This window comes from Ylistrum balloti, unplaced genomic scaffold, assembly GCF_031769215.1.
Source record: "Ylistrum balloti isolate Yb309-2 unplaced genomic scaffold, AGI_CSIRO_Ybal_v1 Utg371184, whole genome shotgun sequence".
In the NCBI taxonomy this organism is placed as follows: domain Eukaryota; kingdom Metazoa; phylum Mollusca; class Bivalvia; order Pectinida; family Pectinidae; genus Ylistrum; species Ylistrum balloti.
In genome coordinates this window covers 71,646-88,104 of record NW_026782645.1, presented here as the reverse complement: position 1 = coordinate 88,104, position 16,459 = coordinate 71,646, and the positions used below count along the sequence as shown (strand labels likewise).

Below are 16,459 nucleotides of genomic sequence, written 5' to 3'. Positions count from 1 at the left end.
AAAGTAGAAAAAGGATATATACAACCTAGATATCTACTGTGGGTTTTGAAATTGAGTTACTAATCTGTGCAGGAGAATTCAAGCCTCAGAAAATGCATACACTTCAGTTTTAATTCCTTTGTAAATATCTGAAATTCAGTGCATGTGAAAAACTAGATTTTTGAAAAGGAAAAATTTTTCTCTCTGTTTTTCACTGAAATTGGTAGCTTTAAATCTTAACTATTCTCTGAGTTGAAATCTTTTTGTAGAAAATAAATCATAATGAGGATGACATTAGACATAATAACTAACTTTTACCAAGATAAAGACCACTTACTATTGAGTTATAGAGATGTGTACAGGTAGACCAGGTACTAATGAGTTATAGAGATGTGTACAGGTAGACCAGGTACTAATGAGTTACAGAGATGTGTACAGGTAGACCATGTGCTAATGAGTTACAGAGATGTGTACAGGTAGACCAGGTACTAATGAGTTATAGAGATGTGTACAGGTAGACCAGGTACTAATGAGTTATAGAGATGTGTACAGGTAGACCATGTGCTAATGAGTTACAGAGATGTGTACAGGTAGACCAGGTACTAATGAGTTATAGAGATGTCTACAGGTAGACCAGGTACTAATGAGTTACAGAGATGTCTACAGGTAGACCAGGTACTAATGAGTTACAGAGATGTGTACAGGTAGACCAGGTACTAATGAGTTATAGAGATGTGTACAGGTAGACCAGGTACTAATGAGTTACAGAGATGTGTACAGGTAGACCAGGTACTAATGAGTTATAGAGATGTGTACAGGTAGACCAGGAACTAATGAGTTACAGAGATGTGTACAGGTAGACCAGGTACTAATGAGTTATAGAGATGTGTACAGGTAGATCAGGTACTGAGTTATAGAGATGTGTACAGGAAGATCAGGTACTAATGAGTTACAGAGATGTGTACAGGTAGAACATGTACTAATGAGTTATAGCGATGTGTACAGGAAGACCAGGTACTAATGAGTAATAGAGAAGTGTACAGGAAGACCAGGTACTAATAAGTTATAGAGATGTGTACAGGTAGACGAGGTACTGAGATATAGAGATGTGTACAGGTAGACCAGGTACTAATGAGTTATAGAGATGTGTACCGGTAGACCATGTACTAATGAGTTATAGAGAAGTGTACAGGTAGACCAGGTACTGAGTTATAGAGATGTGTACAGGTAGACCAGATACTGAGTTATAGAGATGTGTACAGGTAGACCATGGACTGAGTTATAGAGATGTGTACAGGTATACGATGTACTAATGAGTTATAGAGAAGTGTACAGGTAGACCAGGTACTAATGAGTTACAGAGATGTGTACAGGAAGAACATGTACTAATGAGTTATAGATATGTGTACAGGTAGACCAGGTACTGAGTTATATAGATGTGTACAGGAAGACCATATACTAATGAGTTATAGTGATGTGTACAAGTAGACCAGGTACTAATGAGTTTTATAGATGTGTACAGGTAGATCAGGTACTGAGCTATAGAGATGTGTACAGGAAGACCAGGTACTAATGAGTTACAGAGATGTGTACAGGTAGACCAGTGAGCTATAGAGATGTGTACAGGAAGACCAGGTACTAATGAGTTACAGAGATGTGTACAGGTAGACCAGGTACTAATGAGTTATTGAGATGTGTACAGGTAGACCATGTACTAATGAGTTAGAGATGTGTACAGGTAGACCATGTGCTAATGAGTTATAGAGATGTGTAGAGGTAGATCAGGTACTGAGTTATAGAGATGTGTACAGGAAGACCAGGTACTAATGAGTTATAGAGATGTGTACAGGAAGACCATGTACTAATGAGTTATAGAGATGTGTACAGGTAGACCAGGTACTAATGAGTTATAGAGATGTGTACAGGAAGACCAGGTACTAATGAGTTACAGAGATATGTACAGGTAGACCAGGTACTAATGAGTTATAGAGATGTCTACAGGTAGACCAGGTACTAATGAGTTATGGAGATGTGTACAGGTAGAACATGTACTAATGAGTTATGGAGATGTGTACAGGTAGACGAGGTACTGAGATATAGAGATGTGTACAGGTAGACCAGGTACTAATGAGTTATAGAGATGTGTACAGGTAGACCAGGTACTAATGAGTTATTGAGATGTGTACAGGTAGACCAGGTACTAATGAGTTACAGAGATGTGTACAGGTAGACCAGGTACTAATGAGTTATGGAGATGTGTACAGGAAGACCAGGTACTAATGAGTTACAGAGATGTGTACAGGTAGACCAGGTACTAATGAGTTATGGAGATGTGTACAGGTAGAACATGTACTAATGAGTTATGGAGATGTGTACAGGTAGACGAGGTACTGAGATATAGAGATGTGTACAGGTAGACCAGGTACTAATGAGTTATAGAGATGTGTACAGGTAGACCAGGTACTAATGAGTTATTGAGATGTGTACAGGTAGACCAGGTACTAATGAGTTACAGAGATGTGTACAGGTAGACCAGGTACTAATGAGTTATGGAGATGTGTACAGGAAGACCAGGTACTAATGAGTTACAGAGATGTGTACAGGTAGAACATGTACTAATGAGTTATAGCGATGTGTACAGGATGACCAGGTACTAATGAGTAATAGAGAAGTGTACAGGAAGACCAAGTACTAATAAGTTATAGAGATGTGTACAGGAAGAACATGTACTAATGAGTTATAGAGATGTGTACAGGTAGACGAGGTACTGAGATATAGAGATGTGTACAGGTAGACCAGGTACTTATGTGTTATAGAGATGTGTACAGGTATACAATGTACTCATTTGTTATAGAGAAGTGTACAGGCAGACCAGGTACTGAGTTATATAGACGTGCACAGGTAGACCATGTACTAATGAGTTATAGAGATGTGTACAGGTAGACCAGGTACTGAGTTATATAGACGTGTACAGGTAGACCAGGTACTAATGAGTTATTGAGAGGTGTACAAGTAGACCAGGTACTAATGAGTTATTGAGAGGTGTACAGGTAGACCATGTACTAATGAGTTATTGAGAGGTGTACAGGTAGATCAGGTACTAATGAGTTATAGAGATGTGTACAGGTAGACCAGGTACTAATGAGTTATTGAGATGTGTACAGGTAGACCAGGTACTAATGAGTTATAGAGATATATATACAGGTAGTTTATTTTAATCTAGCTAGATTGTGTATGTTATCTTAATCATCTCATTTTTGAAGTTGATACCATCAGTATAAATTTTGCAGATATTGATTCTTTTGATGTTTTAATTATATGATGCATGTATTTTTGCTTTCTCTATTGTAGGGTTCCAGTGGTCTAGAAGCATTTCTGTTAGCTGTCTACAATTTGGTAAGTACGCTTTATTTGTCTCTTGTATAAACAGAATGTATTTATTCTGCAATAAACCAGGGGAGGTAAGACAGAGTGCCAGAGAAGCAGGCTTATTACAGAATAGTATGTTACAATTTTGGTTGATAGTTTTACTGAAAATCAATATATTTGGTCGGGCTTATTACAAACAGTATGTTACAATATTGTTTGATGACTTCACTGAACATCAGTATATTTGGGTTGGGCTTATTACAAACAGTATGTTACAGTATTGTTTGATGACTTCACTGAACATCAGTATATTTGGGTTGGGCTTATTATAGAACAGTATGTTACAATATTGTTTGATGACTTCACTGAACATCAGTATATTTGGGTTGGGCTTATTACAAACAGTATGTTACAATATTGTTTGATGACTTCACTGAACATCAGTATATTTGGGTGGGCTTATTATAGAACAGTATGTTACAGTATTGTTTGATGACTTCACTGAACATCAGTATATTTGGGTTGGGCTTATTATAGAACAGTATGTTACAATATTGTTTGATGACTTCACTGAACATCAGTATATTTGGGTTGGGCTTATTACAAACAGTATGTTACAATATTGTTTGATGACTTCACTGAACATCAGTATATTTGGGTTGGGCTTATTACAAACAGTATGTTACAATATTGTTTGATCACTTCACTGAACATCAGTATATTTGGGTTGGGCTTATTATAGAACAGTATATTACAATATTGTTTGATGACTTCACTGAACATCAGTATATTTGGGTGGGCTTATTACAAACAGTATGTTACAATATTGTTTGATGACTTCACTGAACATCAGTATATTTGGGTTGGGCTTATTAACAAACAGTATGTTACAATATTGTTTGATGACTTCACTGAACATCAGTATATTTGAGTTGGGCTTATTATAGAACAGTATGTTACAGTATTGTTTGATGACTTCACTGAACATCAGTATATTTGGGTTGGGCTTATTATAGAACAGTATATTACAATATTGTTTGATGACTTCACTGAACATCAGTATATTTGAGTTGGGCTTATTATAGAACAGTATGTTACAATATTGTTTGATGACTTCACTGAACATCAGTATATTTGAGTTGGGCTTATTATAGAACAGTATGTTACAGTATTGTTTGATGACTTCACTGAACATCAGTATATTTGGGTTGGGCTTATTATAGAACAGTATGTTACAATATTGTTTGATGACTTCACTGAACATCAGTATATTTGAGTTGGGCTTATTATAGAACAGTATGTTACAGTATTGTTTGATGACTTCACTGAACATCAGTATATTTGAGTTGGGCTTATTATAGAACAGTATGTTACAGTATTGTTTGATGACTTCACTGAACATCAGTATATTTGGGTGGGCTTATGACAGAACAGAATGGCTTTTAATGTGAATTTTATAGATATTTTAATGGGATTTTATAGATGTTTTAATGGGATTTTCTAAAATTCTTTAAAGATAGCCAGCAAAGTTTTAATGGTTATATGATGTATGTAAATATTCAATTGAAAATTTATCAGAATTTCTCAATGTAAAAATTTCCACAGTTTAATAGTTTAAATTGGTCATGTTAACACTCAACTCAATATACTCAACTGTTACTGAGACAAGCTTTAGTAGACACTGATAATATACTCAACTGTTACTGAGACAAACTGGTCTATCTCCTTGTCAACAAAGTTTTAGTAGACACTGATAATATACTCAACTGTTACTGAGACAAACAGGTCTGTCTCCTTGTCAACAAAGTTTTAGTAGACACTGATAATATACTCAACTGTTACTGAGACAAACAGGTCTGTCCCCTTGTCAACAAAGCTTTAGTAGACACTTGGTTCATACTGAACTGTTTCAGAGACAAGCAGTTCTCCTTATTAAAAAACTTGAGAGCAATTAAAAATCTTGAGCTGACATGAAAGGCTGTCAGTTGTTATAAGATATTTGAGGGATCATTAACTGAATTTTATTGTGACAGGAGTCAAAGTAAACAGAAACTGTATAAGTGACTGATTGTAGAAATGTTGCCCTGATTACATTCAGTCTGACACTGATAGTACCACTGCTGTCCATCAAATACCATGAGTTTGACCAGCCTGTCGCACTAATTAGAGTTTAGTCAGATCATTTAATGTTGGTAAGGATAAATTTGATGTCTTAAAAATGAGATTGACAGGAAGGAATTTACAACAACATCAAAGCAGAATCAAAACAATTATTACTAGGACTGATGTCAAAATGAAAGGTTTGCTTCCATGTTACCCTAACTCTATTCACTGTAATATATGATAGAATGATTGGAACCTTAATGGAGCATCAAAATTGAATTATTCCTAATCTAAAAGGGTATAATGAATATTCCTGTGATATCCCCCATCTACAGCCTGTGTATCAGATATACTCCTGTGATGTCCCCCATCTACAGCCTGTGTATCAGATATATTCCTGTGATGTCCCCCATCTACAGCCTGTGTATCAGATATATTCCTGTGATGTTCCCCATCTACAGCCTGTGTATCAGATATATTCCTGTGATGTTCCCCATCTACAGCCTGGGTATCAGATATATTCCTGTGATGTTCCCCATCTACAGCCTGTGTATCAGATATATTCTTGTGATGTCCCCATCTACAGCCTGGGTATCAGATATATTCCTGTGATGTTCCCCATCTACAGCCTGTGTATCAGATATATTCCTGTGATGTCCCCCATCTACAGCCTGGGTATCAGATATATTCCTGTGATGTTCCCCATCTACAGCCTGTGTATCAGATATATTCCTGTGATGTCCCCCATCTACAGCCTGGGTATCAGATATATTCTTGTGATGACCTCCCTCCCCTACAGCCTTGGTATCAGATATACTCCTGTGATGTCCCCCATATACAACCTGGGTTTCAGATATATTCCTGTGATGACCCCCATCTACAGCCTGGGTATCAGATATACTCCTGTGATGTCCCCCTCCCCTACAGCCTGGGTATCAGATATAATCCTGTGATGACCCCCTCCCCTACAGCCTGGGTATCAGATATATTCCTGTGATGTCCCCCTCACCTACAGCCTGGGTATCAGATATACTCCTGTGATGTCCCCCTCACCTACAGCCTAGGTATCAGATATATTCCTGTGATGACCTCCCTCCCCTACAGCCTGGGTATCAGATATATTCCTGTGATGTCCCCCTCACCTACAGCCTGGGTATCAGATATATTCCTGTGATGGCCCCCCCTCCCCTACAGCCTGGGTATCAGATATAATCCTGTGATGACCCCCTCCCCTACAGCCTGGGTATCAGATATACTCCTGTGATGACCCCCTCCCCTACAGCCTGGGTATCAGATATATTCCTGTGATGTCCCCCATCTACAGCCTGGGTATCAGATATATTCCTGTGATGTCCCCCCCCTCCCCTACAGCCTGGGTATCAGATATACTCCTGTGATGTCCCTCTCCCCTACAGCCTGGGTATCAGATATATTCCTGTGATGACCCCCTCCCCTACAGCCTGAGTATAAGATATATTCCTGTGATGTCCCCCATCTACAGCCTGGGTATCAGATATACTCCTGTGATGTCCCCCTCCCCTACAGCCTGAGTATAAGATATATTCCTGTGATAACCCCCATCTACAGCCTGGGTATCAGATATATTCCTGTGATGACCCCCTCCCCTACAGCCTGGGTTTCAGATATACTCCTGTGATGTCCCCTTCCCCTACAGCCTGGGTATCAGATATATTCCTGTGATGTCCCCCTCCCCTACAGCCTGGGTTTCAGATATACTCCTGTGATGTCCCCTTCCCCTACAGCCTGAGTATAAGATATATTCCTGTGATAACCCCCATCTACAGCCTGGATATAAGATATATTCCTGTGATAACCCCCATCTACAGCCTAGGTATCAGATATATTCCTGTGATGTCCCCCCCTCCCCTACAGGCTGAGTATAAGATATACTCCTGTGATGACCCCCCTCCCCTACAGCCTGTGTATATGATATACTCCTGTGATGTCCCCCTCACCTACAGCCTGGGTATCAGAGATACTCCTGTGATGTCCCCCATCTACAGCCTGGGTATCAGATATACTCCTGTGATGTCCCCCTCCCCTACAGCCTGGGTATCAGATATACTCCTGTGATGTCCCCCTCCCCTACAGCCTGGGTATCAGATATATTCCTGTGATGACCCCCTCACCTACAGCCTGGGTATCAGATATATTCCTGTGATGTCCCCCTCACCTACAGCCTGTGTATCAGATATATTCCTGTGATGTCCCTCAATCTACAGCCTGGGTATCAGATATACTCCTGTGATGACCTCCCTCCCCTACAGCCTGGGTATCAGATATATTCCTGTGATGTCCCCCTCACCTACAGCCTGGGTATCAGATATATTCCTGTGATGTCCCCCTCACCTACAGCCTGGGTATCAGATATACTCCTGTGATGTCCCCCCCTCCCCTACAGCCTGTGTATCAGATATACTCCTGTGATGTCCCCCACCTACAGCCTGGGTATCAGATATACTCCTGTGATGTCCCCCACCTACAGCCTTGGTATCAGATATACTCCTGTGATGTCCCCCATCTACAGCCTGGGTATCAGATATATTCCTGTGATGTCCCCCTCACCTACAGCCTGGGTATCAGATATATTCCTGTGATGTCCCCCCCTCCCCTACAGCCTGGGTATCAGATATATTCCTGTGATGTCCCCCCCTCACCTACAGCCTGGGTATCAGATATACTCCTGTGATGTCCCTTTCCCCTACAGCCTGGGTATCAGATATATTCCTGTGATGTCCCCTTCCCCTACAGCCTGGGTATCAGATATATTCCTGTGATGACCCCCTCACCTACAGCCTGGGTATCAGATATATTCCTGTGATGTCCCCCCTCCCCTACAGCCTGGGTATCAGATATATTCCTGTGATGTCCCCTTCCCCTACAGCCTGGGTATCAGATATATTCCTGTGATGTCCCCCTCACCTACAGCCTGGGTATCAGATATATTCCTGTGATGTCCCCCACCTACAGCCTGAGTATCAGATATATTCCTGTGATGACCCCCTCACCTACAGTCTGGGTATCAGATATATTCCTGTGATGTCCCCCTCACCTACAGCCTGGGTATCAGATATATTCCTGTGATGTCCCCAACCTACAGCCTGGGTATCAGATATACTCCTGTGATGTCCCCCTCACCTACAGCCTGGGTATCAGATATATTTCTATGATGTGTCGGTCCCCCTAATGACTATGTATGAGACATTCCTGTGTTGTGTCAGTCCCCCTAATGACCAGGTATGAGACATTCCTGTGTTATGTCAGTCCCCCTAATGACCAGGTATGAGACATTCCTGTGGTGTGTCAGTCCTCCTAATGACCAGGTATAAGACATATTCCTGTGGTGTGTCAGTCCCCCTAAAGACCAGGTATAAGACATATTGCTGTGGTGTGTCAGTCCCCCTAATGACCAGGTATAAGACATATTGCTGTGGTGTGTCAGTCCCCCTAATGACCAGGTATAAGACATATTGCTGTGGTGTGTCAGTCCCCCTAATGACCAGGTATAAGACAAATTCCTGTTGTGTGTCAGTCCCCCTAATGACCAGGTATAAGATATATATCTGTAGTGTGTCAGTCCCCATAATGACCAGGTATAAGATATATATCTGTAGTGTGTCAGTCCCCCTAATGACCAGGTATAAGACATATTGCTGTGGTGTGTCAGTCCTCCTAATGACCAGGTATAAGACATATTGCTATAGAGTGTCAGTCCCCCTAAAGACCAGGTATAAGACATATTGCTGTGGTGTGTCAGTACCCCTAATGACCACGTATTAGACATATTCTTGTGGTGTGTCAGTCCCCCTAATGACCAGGTATAAGACATATTGCTGTAGTGTGTCAGTCCCCCTAATGACCAGGTATAAGATATATTGCTGTAGTGTGTCAGTCCCCCTAAAGACCAGGTATAAGACATATTGCTGTGGTGTGTCAGTCCCCCTAATGACCAGGTATAAGACATATTCTTGTGATGTGTCAGTCCCCCTAATGACCAGGTATAAGACATATTCTTGTGGTGTGTCAGTCCCCCTAATGACCAGGTATAAGATATATATCTGTGGTGTGTCAGTCCCCATAATGACCAGTTATGAGACATTCCTGTGTTGTGTCAGTCCCCCTATTGACCAGGTATAAGACATTCCGGTGTTGTGTCAGTCCTCCTAATGACCAGGTATAAGACATATTGCTGTAGTGTGTCAGTCCCCCTAATGACCAGGTATAAGACATTCCTGTGGTGTGTCAGTCTCCCTAATGACCAGATATAAGACATATTGCTGTGGTTTGTCAGTCCCCCTAATGACCAGGTATAAGACACATTCCTGTGGTGTGTCAGTCCCCCTAATGACCAGATATAAGACACATTCCTGTGGTGTGTCAGTCTCCCTAATGACCAGATATAAGACATATTGCTGTGGTTTGTCAGTCCCCCTAATGACCAGGTATAAGACACATTCCTGTAGTGTGTCAGTCCCCCTAATGACCAGGTATAAGACATTCCGGTGGTGTGTCAGTCCTCCTAATGACCAGGTATAAGACATATTTCTGTAGTGTGTCAGTCCCCCTAAAGACCAGGTATAAGACATATTGCTGTGGTGTATCAGTCCCCCTAATGACCAGGTATAAGACATATTTCTGTAGTGTGTCAGTCCCCCTAAAGACCAGGTATAAGACATATTGCTGTGGTGTATCAGTCCCCCTAATGACCAGGTATAAGACATATTGCTGTAGTGTGTCAGTCCCCATAAAGACCAGGTATAAGACATAATGACCAGGTTTAGACAATATTCCTGTGGTGTGTCAGTCCCCCTATTGACCAGGTATAAGACATATTGCTGTGGTGTGTCAGTCCTCCTAATGACCAGGTATAAGACATATTCCTGTAGTGTGTCAGTCCCCCTAATGACCAGGTATAAGACATATTCTTGTGATGTGTCAGTCCTCCTAATGACCAGGTATAAGACATATTGCTGTGGTGTGTCAGTCCTCCTAATGACCAGGTATAAGACATATTGCTGTAGTGTGTCAGTCCCCCTAAAGACCAGGTATAAGACATATTGCTGTGGTGTATCAGTCCCCCTAATGACCAGGTATAAGACATATTGCTGTAGTGTGTCAGTCCCCATAATGACCAGGTTTAGACAATATTCCTGTGGTGTGTCAGTCCCCCTATTGACCAGGTATAAGACATATTGCTGTGGTGTGTCAGTCCTCCTAATGACCAGGTATAAGACATATTCCTGTAGTGTGTCAGTCCCCCTAATGACCAGGTATAAGACATATTCTTGTGATGTGTCAGTCCTCCTAATGACCAGGTATAAGACATATTGCTGTGGTGTGTCAGTCCTCCTAATGACCAGGTATAAGACATATTGCTGTAGTGTGTCAGTCCCCCTAAAGACCAGGTATAAGACATATTCTTGTGGTGTGTCAGTCCCCCTAATGACCAGGTATAAGACATATTGCTGTGGTGTGTCAGTCCCCCTAATGACCAGGTATAAGACATATTGCTGTAGTGTGTCAGTCCCCCTAAAGACCAGGTATAAGACATATTGCTGTAGTGTGTCAGTCCCCCTAATGACCAGGTATAAGACATATTGCTGTGGTGTGTCAGTCCCCCTAATGACCAGGTATTAGACATGTTGCTGTGGTGTGTCAGTCCCCCTAATGACCAGGTATAAGACATATTGCTGTGGTGTGTCAGTCCCCCTAATGACCAGGTATTAGACATGCTGCTGTGGTGTGTCAGTCCCCATAATGACCAGGTATAAGACATATTCTTGTGGTGTGTCAGTCCCCCTAATGACCAGGTATAAGACATTCTGATGGTGTGTCAGTCCCCCTAATGACCAGGTATAGGACATATTTCTGTGGTGTGTCAGTCCCCCTAATGACCAGGTATAAGACATATTCTTGTGGTGTGTCAGTCCCCCTAATGACCAGGTATAAGACATATTGCTGTAGTGTGTCAGTCCCCATAATGACCAGGTATAAGACATATTCTTGTGGTGTGTCAGTCCCCCTAATGACCAGGTATAAGACATTCCGGTGGTGTGTCAGTCCCCCTAATGACCAGGTATAGGACATATTTCTGTGGTGTGTCATTCCCCCTAATGACCAGGTATAAGACATATTGCTGTGGTGTGTCAGTCCCCCTAATGACCAGGTATTAGACATATTCTTGTGGTGTGTCAGTCCCCCTAATGACCAGGTATAAGACATATTGCTGTAGTGTGTCAGTCCCCATAATGACCAGGTATAAGACATATTCTTGTGGTGTGTCATTCCCCCTAATGACCAGGTATAAGACATTCCGGTGGTGTGTCAGTCCCCCTAATGACCAGGTATAGGACATATTTCTGTGGTGTGTCAGTCCCCCTAAAGACCAGGTATAAGACATATTGCTGTGGTGTGTTAGTCCCCCTAATGACCAGGTATAAGACATATTGCTGTGGTGTGTCAGTCCCCCTAATGACCAGGTATAAGACAAATTCCTGTTGTGTGTCAGTCTCCCTAATGACCAGGTATTAGACATATTCTTGTGATGTGTCAGTCCCCCTAATGACCAGGTATTAGACATATTGCTGTGGTGTGTCAGTCCCCCTAATGACCAGGTATAAGACATATTTCTGTAGTGTGTCAGTCCCTCTAATGACCAGGTATAAGACATATATTCATAGTGTGTCAGTCCCCATAATGCCTAGGTATTACACTTACCCTGCCCCTGTCTCCCACCCCCACCTATTATGCCTTGGTAAAGATAAGTCTTAGTCAAGTTCTTCTTCATCTATACTGCCTGAATGTATTGATTATATTGGAAGTTTACATCATCTGTGTGTTCCAGATTCCTGAAGCCACCTGTCTTATAAGTAATTAATTAATTAACACTGAGGCATCAAGTACAGGCAGGATGTATCAGCGTTTGGCAAGCTTTTGTAATCATGAAATCTATTCCTTTGTTATAGCACCATAAAGGGCTTAACTCGGAAACTCTTTAAAATGGAGATGATGTTTCATGTTGTTTTTATGTTGATCGTTTTGGAGGTGACAGTGTATGAAACAGACGGTATTAAGTTTTTTTTCCCCAGCTTTTTCTAAAGTGCTAATTATAGTTGGATGTCATTGATATAGTTTGGAGCTTGTAGATTAATGTTTACTCAACAGAGTCCTATAAGAAAAGTTCAAATCACAAGTTTTTTGTGAAATATTTTTTTACTTCAATATTGTTTTGTAATGTTAGAATGATATTCTTGCAGTATAAACTAAGGTGTTTTCTCTCTGGTAGATTTGTGAAAGAAAAGGGCTGGCCATGTTTTGAGATTTTCTAGTTATGAATCTGACAATGCTTTGCTTACGATGGTAAAAAGTACTTAATCTTAAAAGAGAATATGTTAACAGGTGATGGATTCATATAAATTTTGTAGGAAAGAATACAGTGGATGAATGTTTTATGATATATAAGGTTGAAGATTATGTTTTGGGGAGATCTTTGTCTAGATATAATAAGCCAACATTGTTTTATTATATTGATGTTGTCTGACATGATAAGAACATAAAGTGATAGGCCCTGAAGGGATTTGGTTTTTGTTTAGCGATCTATCACCGACAGATGGGTGTAGATGAGAAAAAACATTCAATTTATCGCACAGGAAATCAGATTTGTAGGTGATTTTGTAAAAACTTTGACTGATAATGGTTTCAAACATATGGCCATGTTCTCTGCTCACCTAGTAGAAAAAATTAATTTTCATCTATAATTACAAGTATGCACATGTTTGTGAGTATGCAAAGTGGTTTGTGCTCAAAGTGCAGTTTTAATCTGTGTCAAGGATGTGAGTTGATGGCGATGTCTTTATAGCGATTTTTGAGCTGTCGACTGTTAACTATTAATGATTAATGATCTATTTACAGGTGATTCTGTACTGGCCTCTATAGACAATTGACTATGTACTGGTCTCTATAAACAGGTGATTCTGTACTGGCCTCTATAGACAGGTGATTGTTTACAGGTCTCTCTAGGCAGGTGATTGTGAACTGACCTCTTTAGACAGGTAATCAATTTGTTAACTATTGTCAAATACTAAACTATGATCTGTGATTTTACTTCAGATTTCTCCCTTCATTTGTGTCTGCTCATAGGTCTGTACATTTAGTGAATCAATATGGCTTCGTCACAGCGATATATGGTCCTCTTACTGGGACCAAAATTCACAATTTAGAAAATGACCAATAAACATTATGGATGATATGCGACCATCGTTGAATTTGACAATGAAATATTGTTATTTCTCCAGAAGTACTGAATGGTTCCTTTCAATTATGATCACTCCAGTGGTTTAAAACTGATCAGAAAAACAAATATTGGATTTTAAAGTGGAAATGTGCTCTTGATATTTTTTGGAAAGTAATGAATAGGTCTTTCTTAGGTTACATAGGTAGGTTTTCCTTGGTTGCTGGTGTTAATGGTTTGATATTTATAAAAAAATTGGCAGAAAGGCAGACCCCTCCCTTCCCCTTCCAATCACCTGCTTATAGAGACTGGTATGCAATCATCTGTCTATAGAGACCTGTATAAAATCACTCTGTCTGTAAAGACCAGTAAACTTTCACCCGTCTATAGCAGCCATTACACAATCACCTGTTTATAGATACAAGTACACAATAACCTGTTTGTAGAGGTCAGTTCACATGTACCCGCCTATAGAGATCACAATCGTCTGCCTATAGAGGCCAGTACAGAATTACCTGCTTATAGAGACAGTACACAATAACTATCTACAGAGGGCAGTACACCATCTCCTGTTTACAGAGATCAGTAAAGCATTCCTGTCTTTGACCACCTGTCTAAAATGAGCCATAAACAATCACCTGCCTTTAGAGATCAATGCACAGTCACCTGTCCATATAGATCAGTATATTGCTATATGTCTATCTTAGTTATTAGTTAATACTGATGTTTAATTATACTGACTTTGTGAGTTGTATCTGTGTATGAAGACTTTTAGAAGATAACACAGTTTCTTATAGACACTTCTTAGTAGAGACATCAAAAATCATAATCATCATCATCATCATCATCATCATCATCATCATCATCATCATCATCATCATCATCATCATCATCATCATCGTCATCAGTACTGAAAGTGAGGTTTTGATATACTATCATTTAACTATGTACCTCCACTCCAGCTCCAGCAGGGGGCCCAGTGCCTTGGGAGTTGTATTGATTTGTCTGTCTGCCTTGAGGAACGTTCCATGAAATACCTTGTGGCTTAACCCTTCGTATCAATTTTTAATTGTGAAGTGTAATTAAATTTAATGGTAACTGGTGGAAAGGAATTCTGCTACTGTTTTTGGGAAGCTTAGCATAAAGCTTTGTCTGGATTCAGTACTCTCATTCTTCCTACACCAATTCATCTTTTGACCTTTGTAAAAGGAAAAAAAGTTTTGTTTGCTGCAAATATATACAGACTCTTGTTAAATGAATTACTGTTATCATTCTCTTTTTAGTTTTCTTTGCATCTCTATGATCTGATGTTGGTGTGATAATTGAAAACCTTTCTTATTTTGACCAATATCATACAGGGTAGAAGAGCTTCATATTTGGTCTAAATGTTTTATGACATTGACACACTTAAGAGGTCATAGAGGTCAAATGTAGGAATCTTTAAATGACCTGTTCTGAAGGAATCTGATGTGATTTAAAGGTCACAGGAGTCACAGATGAACTAAAAATGGCCTTGTAACATTTGCTTATTGAAATAAGCAAATGTTACAAGGCCATTTTTAGCTCACCTACTCCACTCCACTTGGATGGGATGGATAGAGTCCAATTTGGAAAAGTGAGTTCTTAAAAATCCTTCTTTGGTATAAGGATATTGTCCAAGTTTGTTCTGAAGTATTTTTTATAAATAGTGACTCAGACTCCCGTTTGACAACAAGACTATGACCAAATAGTACAATTATATCTTAATTTATTTATCAGATTTGAAATTCTTTGTTATATTACTGAATAGCAGAATTAGCCTCATGAGCAATACAGGTCACTTGGGCCTCTTGTTTGTCTTAAACACATGTTGTAGTGAGGACCTATTGTATTTGAATTCAACTTCAAAAAGAACATAGTACCATGTGTATGGAGTAAGAAAATGTTACAAATAATTAATGTTCATTAAATCATTTTGTTGAGCACACAATGGTACAAAGAATATTTCGAGCTCACTGTGTTTGCGAGATTGATGTACTGTTTGTGATATTGACTCTCTGAGTCTGTGATATTTACTCACCATCTTTATACAGTAAACAATTAAAACAAACACATGCACAAAATTTATCCTGGTGAATTTTCAGCCTTGCAAAATTTATCACCAAACAGCAATAGCACAATTTGCTTCACCACAGCATAGATTTGTTTAGAAAATGCTGCTTATATGGGTAACTCTCTCCAAACTGGGCACCCTGATCCCTATAGGATCTCTTGTTAGATCAGTTGGACATGAATCTCTCCAAACTGGACATCCTGATCCCTGTAGGATCTCTTGTTTGATCAGTTGGACATGAATCTCTCCAAACTGGACACCCTGATTCCTGTAGGATTTCTTGTTAGATCACTTGGACATGAATCTCTCCAAACTGGACACCCTGATCCCTATAGGATTTCTTGCTAGATCACATGGACATGAATCTCTCCAAACTGGACACCCTGATTCCTGTAGGATTTCTTGTTAGATCACTTGGACATGAATCTCTCCAAACTGGACACCCTGATTCCTGTAGGATTTCTTGTTAGATCACATGGACATGAATCTCTCCAAACTGGACACCCTGATTCCTGTAGGATTTCTTGTTAGATCACTTGGACATGAATCTCTCCAAACTGGACACCCTGATCCCTATAGGATTTCTTGCTAGATCACTTGGACATGAATCTCTCCAAACTGGACACCCTGATTCCCGTAGGAATTCTTGTTAGATCACTTGGACA

General features: G+C 40.1%; 1 protein-coding gene across 1 annotated transcript in view; it reads left to right on the top strand.

The window, feature by feature from the left end:
* The window catches only part of LOC132561242 (hyccin-like), a 114,915-nt gene that overhangs the window by 42,927 nt on the left and 55,529 nt on the right, over positions 1-16,459 (top strand). Inside the window, exon 5 of the mRNA XM_060225972.1 lies at positions 3,331-3,375. Coding sequence (XP_060081955.1) covers positions 3,331-3,375 — 45 coding nt within the window. The remainder of the gene's footprint in view (positions 1-3,330; positions 3,376-16,459) is intronic.